General features: G+C 38.5%; 1 protein-coding gene and 1 long non-coding RNA gene across 4 annotated transcripts in view; one reads left to right on the top strand and one right to left on the bottom strand.

The window, feature by feature from the left end:
* Positions 1-10,966, bottom strand: part of LOC112862002 (uncharacterized) — a 314,201-nt gene that overhangs the window by 198,665 nt on the left and 104,570 nt on the right. For 2 of the 3 annotated variants that reach the window (XM_086707866.1, XM_086707867.1), the window contains exon 1: positions 2,520-4,678. The exons of the other annotated variant lie outside the window; for it this stretch is intronic. In XM_086707866.1, coding sequence (XP_086563992.1) covers positions 2,520-2,554 — 35 coding nt within the window. In that variant the 5' untranslated portion in view covers positions 2,555-4,678. Of the gene's footprint in view, positions 1-2,519; positions 4,679-10,966 lie in introns of those variants that run through there. 3 annotated transcript variants of the gene reach the window in all.
* LOC147581208 (uncharacterized) lies at positions 44-6,394 on the top strand. The gene is made up of 3 exons (XR_015251545.1): positions 44-321; positions 4,417-4,805; positions 6,207-6,394. It is a non-coding gene; the product is annotated as an uncharacterized LOC147581208 (long non-coding RNA).

Below are 10,966 nucleotides of genomic sequence, written 5' to 3'. Positions count from 1 at the left end.
TTCCTTTATCTCAATGATGTTGTTTATTTTTACATCAAAATCATAAAATCAAAAGAACGTAGTATCTGAATGAGGACTGTGAATTTTTTAAACTTCTCTTTGTTTAGTGTCACATTAATAAATTGGAAAAGAATATTTAACTGATTTACAGAAAGGAATCAGAAAATATGCATCCAGTTACACCTCCAGATTTCAACAATTCACCCCACTGAGCTGTTGTTTTCTCTTGACCTTCTCTATGAGGCATCAGAGGCTTCCGAGGGGTATCCGTTCACCACAAGAGCTCCCTTAGAAGCTGCTCAACTATTATGCTGTTTCTAGGTAAATGATTATTTAATTATTATTTAATGATTTTACTTTAAAAAGAAAGTGTGGCTAATATTTTAATGACATGGGAAAATATCTAATAAAATACTTCTAAGCTAAATGTGTAAAATAACGCTTCACAAAGTAAAAAAAAAAAAAAAAGCCTAAAAATCAACATTTTAAATAGGAATATTAAAGGTGTTATTTTACTAATTTTTTCATCATTCTTTTCTAGATCTCCTGTGTCCCATATTAGTAATATGTATAAATAACACTTAAAAGAGCTTCTAATTAATATGCTGTTGAGTCCAAATTCCCCTCTAAGTTCAGGAAGAAATATTTAACATGACAGCAGCTGCCACCAAGTCGCCTGCGTCTTTGCAACCTGACCACGCCACTTCTGTGACCCGAATGTCCCCCCTCTTCAGTGGCTTCAGTGCCGCTGCTCATTCCTTTCCACGTGGACTCCAAGACCTCTCCTTCAAGGTCAAGCTCAGGTTTGACATCTTAGTGAGCTCTTACTCCATCTCTGTCCCCTACTTTCCAAAACCAAGTCTGAAGTAATTTTCCCATCTCAAAACTTCCATGGTCCTTTGTTCTCACATCTCACCCAGTTTGTTGTGCCTTTTTTTTTGGGGGGGGGGTTGTTTTCTTTTTCTTTTTCATCTTTTTTTTTCTTTTCTAGAGCAGTTTTAGATTCACAGGAAAATTTATCAGAAAATACCGGAGTTTCTCTGATAAACTTACTTGGAGTGAATGCCTATAAATGATAAATGGTGTTTTCTCCATTCACAATAACAGACCATGCTATTTCCCGAGATATCACCCAAATGAGTGACTCATTGTATGTGGGCTTCAAATGACAATTGGAAGAATATGCAATTTTGCGTTTGTATGACAATTTAACATCTGCACTATTTCTACCTGTATTTTGTGTACTTGATTTCTTCCAAACAAAAACGCCCAAGTCTCATTGCTGCTCTTTCTCTGGACTCCCAAAGAGAGGGGGCATGCGGTATAAAAGAGAGACCCGTTTAGGTTCCACCTTCGTATGATGGGGACTGAAGACCAGGCCCAGGTGGAAGGGCTACCCATTTTCCTAATACTTGCAGAAATTAACAAAATGAAAATATAAGTGCAAAAAATGCTAAACGCCAAGTCAATGGGACCTGAAGGCTGGAAAATGAGTTTGTAAGAGATGACTCACGGAAGACTGTTTTGGAAGACTTCCAGAACGATTCAGGAGGACAGTCAGGAAAATGATTACCCATTGGAGCAGCTTTTTAGCACCAATAAATTCTGTCTGTTTCAGTAATGGATGCCTTCAAGAACTATTATGAACTGTGACATTAAAATAAATGCACATAGACACTATTTTTATTACTCTTCCCACAAACCTCTGTTCTCTTTAAGTCCTCAGTCTTGCTCTCGATAGTTTTACACAACACAATCCTTTTCATGAGCACATCACACAAAATTTATGCAGGAATGCTCTATTTCCAGGCACGTCTATATCTCAGCCGCCCCTAACTGCCCCACTAAAGCCAACACTGGGCTGTCTACATGAGGTTTAGCTCCGCTCCAAGGGGCAGCTGCGAAAATGTAAACACTGCTTTCAGATCACATCCTGAATCACCACCTTCCTTTCTGGCTTGAAAAAATACCCCTTTCCCAGCTGTGTACCGTTCCCCACTCTTAAACCTGGTTTTGGTTAGTAGGAGAAGAAATACAACCTTCATAATAATTAATATGGGCACTGTGCTCTTGACTCTTTCAAAGTAGATCTATAAACATTATGCCATCTGACTTTCTCAATAATAATATGAAGGGAGATATTACTTCTATTTTACAAGCGAGCCGCAAGACACACAGCTAGGGTTGAGTTTAAGAATGAGGTCTTTCAATTCCAAATTCAATGCTTTTTCCATCATATTCTTTTGTTCTACCTTATTCAAGTGTTTGTCATTCTCTACATGCTTCTCTGTAATAACATAGATTACAATACCTGGGTGGGAGGAGGACACTTTTGGAAAGCACATAACATAGTTTTAACTAATATTTTTTAGGCAAGGGAGCATCTGACAAAATTAGTGATATTGCATTTCTTTGTTAGCTATTTTCTTTTATACATGAGAACCCTGAGCCCCAAACAGGTATCTTACCTAACTCACATAGTACATTGGCAAGAGACAGGATTTAAACTTCAGTCTTACCTGACTCCAAATCCCAAGATCTCCAAATGAACCATCGAACCTTCCCCCAGGGTGGTCTCTGGCAAATCCTACCAGAAGCGAATTTATTTTGTACCAAAAAACTCAATCTAAGCCTATTCTGATTAAAAGGTCATGATCTGTCCCTGCCCGACAGTAAATCTGAGGCAAAATACATGTTCAGTTAGCACTAACGACGTTTCCTTCTGGAGATTCACTATAATAACAACCGTTCCTTTGGGAAGAGTCCAGTTTTTTAGCTTCCCTGGCCCAGTGTGGGATGACTCAGGTCAGACTACAGCAGCCCCAAACAACCCCTCCTAAACAAGACCTTAAGAACGTTAATGACTCAGGTACTATTGTTCTCAGATGACCTTGGGCTGGGGCCCTGACAATTCACAAGCATAAAAAATTAAGCAAGCAAGATGGAGAAAACGGAGAGGTTTTACTGCTTTCAGGCTCAAGAAAATGTTTTAATGTATCAACTGACTACAGCCTAACCTGATAAATGGTAGGCCTCTCTCACATTAAATCTTATTTTTTCCTTTTCTGATTGAAGGAAAATGCAAGATAAGACGGAAGAGTAGTTACCCTCTGAAGCCCTCCAGGAAATGTTTATTTTGTCTTTTGTATAAAACCTAACTAGTATCCAAAAGAACTTGATGTCCCTGTTAAGAATGAAAAGGACCCTGGTAAACAGCTGGAGGGGGCTGATAACGCGTCCCACCACATGCATTCTTTACTGGCCCCTTGAATTGCTCATTTCAAAACGGAGGAAAACATTTCCTGCCTTAGTGCATAACAGAGAAAGGCAAATGGTCTGGAATGACCTCAGAAGATTTAGCAGTTTTCTAAAAAACTTAAAGGGAGTTTGCTCAAAGCTTCAATTAACTGGACATCCGCCAAACCACTTGGAAAATTTCTGCATTCAGAAAGAAGAATCCTCACCGTGAGAGAGATTCTCCATAACAAATCATCACAACCACTGCAAACATTTCTATCATTGGTTGTGTAAGTGATTATATCAGAATGTGTGCTTCTCCAGTTCCCCTCACTTGCTCCCAACTGTAATTTTTTAAAAATAGGATCTGTGATTTACTAATTTGTGTAATCCTTGTAGAATTTAAGCTATTCACTCATTCATTCAACAATTATGCTTAATACCACATCAAGCATTGGGGCTACAATGACATTTGATCCATAGATATTTCCTGAGCATTTACTGTGTTTCTGGCACTGAGCTAGAAAATGGGGTGTGATGTTGAACTAGACAGTCAACCATCCTGTCTTCATGGAGCTCTCAGTCTGGTTCAGTGGGTTTTAATCCTTGTTGTAACCCAGAATCACCAGGGAGCTTTTAAAACAGACCACAGATGAGGCCCCACATATTAAATCAAACCACTCAAATCAAAGACACTGGCTTGGTGATTGATGCAGACAATAAAACAGGATTATAATATGACAAATGAAATGACTGACAAAAGTAAAGAACACAGAAAGTACACACAACCCAGATTCATGTATGAGTAGAGTGTTTTAAATGATGATTTATCAGTTAGCCTAGGAAATAAAGGAAGTAGGAGCACTCTGGATAAAAGGAGTATGACATTCAAGGCAAAGAAACACATTTCTGATATAGTCCAGTGATACTGCTTTTTTTTTTTTTTTTTTTTTTTTTTTTTTTTTTTTTTGAGTAGAGCATGTGAAGTCCAAGGTTCAAAGAAAAAAAGACAACCACACGAACTGGATAAGTGGGTAGAAGCGAGAGCAAGAAAACGCCAGAATCTCAGGCTGAGGATTTGGAAGTTATTTCTTAAAACAATTAGAGCTTTGGAGGAAATTTAAGCAAGAAGCAAATGTGATCATTCATTGCTCATTCTTTTATTTTCTTTACTCCCAGGCCATGGATACTTAAATTTGGCACATCCTGAAGCAACAACATGGTCACCCCAGACTGTGTCATCTCAATAACTGGAAGAAATCAACAATTGCCCTGTTAAAGCATCTGTCATTATTCCACTTTAATACATGTCCAGCTTCCTCTATTTCCCTTCCAGCTCACCCAGTCATTTGCTTTGCTCTCCAGGTGCCCAAGCCCAAGTCCTGAGGGATGCTGAGGACACTTAACAACCTTGTTCCCAAGAAGAGGAGAAGGCTGGTGTGAGGAAGGAATGGTTTAAGCTTCATGTACCAGCATCCAGTGGGAATGGGACCTAAGTACTCTGAACATTCTGTCAGCTTGCTTACCTGATAAGGCAAGAATGAGAATCATTTTCCTAGGAAACAATGGTAATTTAAACTTTTGTTTTTTTTCAGACTGCCCTATAATTATTTGCCTGTATGGATTTCATGGAGCCCAAAACATGTTTTTTGCTATTTATAACTCCTTATTTTTTTCCCACTATTCATAAAATGGTGAAAAACAGTTCTTACAAATAAGGGAAAATCCAAGTACAGTACCTGCTTGTTTGACTCAATATTTTGATTTGATTTAAAAATCAATAATTTATTTTAACTAAGTGACAGACATTTTATTCCTATGTACAAAGCACTCAGAAATTCCACCCTACCTCCCACATCCCGTTTGGTCACAAGAGATAATGGCTGCATTGACAAGAACTATTTCCAGTTCCTGTCAAGGGTCATTTCAGAAAGAAAGCTGAAGCAAAGCCTCACACTATTATTTTTATTTTGAAACATTTAAAAATAAATATCAAGTTATTGGCCTCAAGGGTCTTCTTGTTTCTGCAAATGAAAACCTTTGGAAGAAATAGTTTTACGCTGCTGAAGCACGAGGTTGGCCAGATTAAAAGGGACCAAAGACAAGAGCCCACACCTAAATACCAGCCTTCCACGGCTACAAGTCAGACACTGGTTCTTCTCCCATTGGACTCTGCTTAGTGGCCTTCAGGGATCAATCATCCTGACAGCATCGAGAGACCAATACTCGAGACAAATTTGGATATTGGTTTCCTTTTGAGAAGAGTCAGCAGAACATTACATCTTACAATGTATGTATGAATAGCAACTATTGTTTGGTTTCTTATTCTGTTCTAGGCACCATGCCAAGTGTTTTATATACAGTTGACCTTTGAACAACGTGGGGATTAGGAGTGCTGACCTCACCCACAGTTGGAAATCCATGTATAACTTTTGACTCCCTCCAGAATTAACTACTAATAGCCTACTATTGATGGGAAGCCTTGATAATATAAACAATTAACACATATTTTGTACAGGTATTACATACTATATTCTTACAATTTAAGAATGTAAGCGAGGGAAAATGTTTATTAAGAAAGCCATAAGAGAATATATATTTATAATATTGTACTATATTTATAAAAAAATTCCATGTATAAGCAGACCCATGCAGTCCAAACCCATGTTGTTCAAGAGTCAACTGTACATCCACTTATTTAACTTATACAATAAGCTTGTCCCAAGAACCTTACATGCCTTGTACTGACAGGAAAACACAGACACAGCTAGTAAGTGGGACAGAGGGATAGAATTTTTTTGTGTGTGACAGAGAATCGAGACCTCAAGAAACCACTACACATGTCTATTTCTCTGTTAAACAGATTTTCCATGCAAATCATTGTTGCTCAGTGTTTATCTAGTGAATATGTAAAAAAGGTTCCAAGAAATAAACTTCTGACTCACTACATAAACATCTGTGTTCTTCAGGTATCTGTCATGAAACTGCAAAGACTAACAGTATTTACAACTCCAATGGGGCTCCAGCAATTAACCATGAACCAGCTGCCTGTCACCTGGCCTTGAAGAACAATTCAGTCTTATGTTCTTGTAGCTCTTTCCACCACTTTCGCCAGGAAGAGAAAATGGAGGGTTACCAATAAACCTTTTGCTTTGGATATATTAGCCTTGAGTTTGATTAATTGTCTTGTGAAATATTTACTCTTCTCTTTCCTGGCGATGTCATTCCATAGCTACTTTTGATACAGCTAGCTAATTACCACTTTTTGTCTTCTGAATTCTTTTTTCTGCTATTCTAATCCAGTGATTTGAAAAAAAAAAAAAACACCAACTATTCTTTTGTGTTTCTCATTCTGTTGTCCATTCTCTGAACTTTCTAGGTCAAATCAATGCAGCAATCATTCTTATAGCCTCAATCATAAGGCTATCTTGAACCTTATTCATGATATTCAAGTCTGTATACGAGAAGGCAATGTGAGGTATGTGAGGAACAGTATGGGTCTTCTGTAAGACTGGCTTACACTTAGTGCTAATGTTTATAAGTTACTTAATCTCTACAGCCTTGAGATTCTCATTTATTTTTTTTTCCTTCCTTTTTTTTTTTTTTAGACAGAGAGAGAGTGAGAGCATGAGTACGGGAGGGATAGAGGGACACAGAGAGAAAATCTTAAGCAGGTTCCATGCTCAGCGTGGAGCCCAAGGGTGCGCTGGATCTCAAGCTCATGAACTGAAATCGAGAGCTGCTTAACCGATTAAGCCTCCCAAGCACCCCAAGACTTTCATTTTTTTTTTTTTTTTTAATTTTTTTTTTCAACGTTTATTATTTATTTTTGGGACAGAGAGAGACAGAGCATGAACGGGGGAGGGGCAGAGAGAAAGGGAGGCACAGAATCGGAAACAGGCTCCAGGCTCTGAGCCATCAGCCCAGAGCCTGACGCGGGGCTCGAACTCACGGACTGCGAGATCGTGACCTGGCTGAAGTCGGACGCTTAACCGACTGCGCCACCCAGGTGCCCCAAGACTTTCATTTTTTTAAACTGGATATTAATACCTACTATTCAGAGTAGTTAAAAGGACTAAACATAAGATATACGTAAGCCAAATATTTTGCATTTTCAAAATAAGGGGTAGATACTTCATAAAGGACAACAATTATGGTCTTATCCTTAAAAGCTGTTTTAAAACATTTTTAGAATATATTTAATTTTTTTTAAATGTTTATTTTTGAGAGAGACAGAGACAGAGACAGAGCACAAGTGGGGGAGGGGCATAGAGAGAGGAAAACACAGAATCCGAAGCAGGCTCCAAGCTCTGAGCTGTCAGCACAGGGCCCAATGCAGGCCTCGAACCCACGAACTGTGAGATCATGACCTGAGCCAAAGTTGGAGGCTTAACCAACTGAGCCACCCAGGTGCCCCATTAAGAAATATATTTTAAAAGTTAAACAATATCAGATACATATGAATGTTAATAAGATCTCTTTAAAGGATTTAAGTAATATCTTTATCTCTGCTACATTCAGTCCAGTTCTCATTAAACACAAGAAAGAACCAGGTGTAGAGCTTTTAAAACATAATTAGGAGACTCCTTTTATGTTAATATGTTGATGACTATGAATTTCATAAAGGTATTTTTATAACTTCATTTGTTTTCTTCCATCATTTCTGACAGTGTGTGTAAAATCTTCCTACATCATAATCAAGAAAGTGTCTGTAAATGTCGACGAACATTACACTAGACTAAACTATTAACTCCTATTAGGTGAAGAGGCATCATAGAATAGTGACCACGACATAGGATTTGTAATCAACTGAGTTTGAATCCTAGCTCTGACATAGAAAGTGGTTTGATCTCCCTGAACTGTTTCCTTATTCATACACTGAAAATGTAATACCTATCGGTGCCAACATTAATATAGCAATGGTAATGGCAGTGCCCAAACTATAGGTGCTCGATAAATGTCTTTTCTCCTTCTGTCTCCCTTTCATCTTCATTTACCTAGCATTTGAACTTATTAGATTAATTAAATTGAATTAATTTTTTTATGTCTATTTATTTTTGAGAGAGAGAGAGACAGAGCACGAGCAGTGGAGGGGTGCAGAGAGAGAGGAGGACCCAGAATCCAAAGCAGGCTCTAGGCTCTGAGCTCTCAGTACAGAGCCCGATGCGGGGCTCGAACCCACGAACCAGGAGACCTTGACCTGAGCTGAAGTTGGACACTTAACAGACTGAGCCACCCAGGTGCCCCAAATTAATGCTGTTTTAATACGTAAAGTAAAAACCCTTCAAAGCCCTGCTAAGCGCATTGACCTTTTTCTGGAAGCAGGAAAACCCATGTTTCCTCACCTCATTTTCCAATAGGCATGAGTGCATATTTGCACATGGGTACACACATCACACATATGTGCTGACATGCAAGTTGCTCTGTCCAGTCCCACTTAGTAAACAAACACAGAGTCACACAGTATCACTGCAACACAGTTTTGTTTAGAGCTCCCCAGTACCCCAAGTCGCTGCCTAAGTGAACTATTTTGCGCTTAATTGTTGGTGAGCAGCAAAGCCGTTTTCGAATAGGAATGTGTTTAGCCACATAGAAGAAAGAAGCCTTTATCTAATTCACAGTTCAAAAGACAATGTGACATCCTCCTGAGGCCAACCTCAGGTTCCATGACTCCCAATAGAAACATAATAATAATGATATTAAGAAACCGATCAATCTCAGTATGTAGCCCAATGTATAACACACTCAGAATTTCATAGGCCACTCCAAATCCATCCTGCCTTCTATGGGAAAAAGTAGAAAACAACGCAAATTCTTTTATATCCCTCTCAGAAGATTTCTTGGTGACAAAGTTCAAAACACTCTTAAGAAGGAAAAGCAAAAAGCCAAGAAATTGCAATGATGCAACTTATTTATTTATCCTTAAATACATTTCCTTGATTTACTTGTTATACTGGGAATCATTGGCAGGTGTCTTAAATTTCCAAGAGTTTTGAATGTGTGAATTTTGTTTAGGTGCCAAATAATTGCTTGGTTTATTCCTTTCCAGGTTCGGGATCTTTACTAATAAATTTTGCAGGTAACGAAAAACCCCATACCACGGACACATACATCTAGTGGCACTTTCACGGCATGAGGCTACAGTAGGCAAAGGGGTATCATTTTACAAGACTCTGCCACGAAACTGATGATGTGGACCGAGTGCTCCTTCATATTATGCTAGTAAATATGCGAAATGGAAATCTTGGGATCATAGATCAAGCATTACAAGGTAAAAACATTACACGGTAAAAACTTCATGTAGCTCAATTAGAAATTATTCTGCCTGGTTCATATTTTCCATTTGAAACTTTTTTTTTTTTTAGCCCCAGTTTCTCTGAGGCTGTACTCAGGAGGCTAAAATGTCATGCCTAACAGAAAACTCCTTGACTTCTTTTTCTTTTCTGTTTCACAGTTGAAGCAGAGAATTAACATTGGGAGGCATATCCAGGTTTTCCCCTAATGATAAACAAAATGTGGATTCTTCCAGAAGTTGATGTGTAATCTATACCACAGAGTGCAAACCAAAAGTAAGTCACTGCATGTTGAATCCAACATTAACATTTAACGTTTCGTCTTGTTAAAAAAGAGCTAAAAGTATTATTAAACAGCTTGAGAGGTTGAATATGTGACAAAGGGAGATTATGATTGCAGATGGAATCAAGGTTAATCAGGTCATTTGAAAATAAGATTATCCTGGATTATTTGGGTCAGCCCAAAAAAGAACAAGCGTCCTTAAAAGTGTAAGAGAGAGTCAAAAGAGGTGAAAGTGAAGTGAGATGAGAAGACTCATCTTCTTCCAGAAAAGAACACATTTCTGTTGATACCTTGATTTTAATACAGTGAGACCCATGCTGGATTTCTAAGCTACAGGACTGTAGACAATAAACTGGTGTTGTTTTAAGCCACTAAATTTGTGGTAATTTGCTATAGGCACCATAGAAAACGAATACAGGTGGTCTCGTCTGGAGAATCTGTCTCTGTTCCACGTGGTTTCTCACCCTCCAGTAGGCTCTCTCAGGGTCCACTCAGATAAAAATTGGGCCAGATACCAAAGCAGTGGGTGGACAGAGTGCAAAGTCTGTCGATACATCTAAGCCTCAAACTGGCACACCATCATTCTGCCATATTCTGTTGGCCAAACCAACTCACAAGACCAACCCTTGTGGTTGAAGATTTACAGAGTAGGAAAATAGACCCACCCCCTCCTGAGAGCACCTGCCAACTAGCTCAAGTTAAAGGAAGGAGGAGCTGAGTCCAGGGTTGCAAGCAATCTACCACAAAGACTAAAAGCTTCACATCTCACTGTTATAATCTTTTTAGGTTTAAAAACCAAACAACAGTATTACCTTGAAGATAAAAACAGCATGTTGTGTGCTTTAAAAGTTAGTTTTGAATTCTAGTACTATTTACCTTTCTCAAAACGTTAAAACCTATTTTTTTTTTCATTTAAATTAGGTGAACATTATTCAGGGTGTCCATGTTATCTGGACGTCGAAGAGGTGTTGTTGGATAGCTATATAATGAGAGTCACATACATAATTTCACATTTTTAATAGAAGTCACATGTTTTTAAAGTTTATTTACTTATTTTGAGAGAGACAGAGACAGGGCGAGGGGGAGAGGGGCAGAGAGAGGGAGAGAGAGAATCCCAAGCAGGCTCTGCTCTGCCAGCACAGAGCCCAACAGG

Source organism: Puma concolor, chromosome B2 (genome assembly GCF_028749965.1).
Source record: "Puma concolor isolate L17-30 chromosome B2, mPumCon1.1.hap2, whole genome shotgun sequence".
NCBI classification, from domain to species: domain Eukaryota; kingdom Metazoa; phylum Chordata; class Mammalia; order Carnivora; family Felidae; genus Puma; species Puma concolor.
This window is presented reverse-complemented; position numbering and strand designations above follow the sequence as displayed.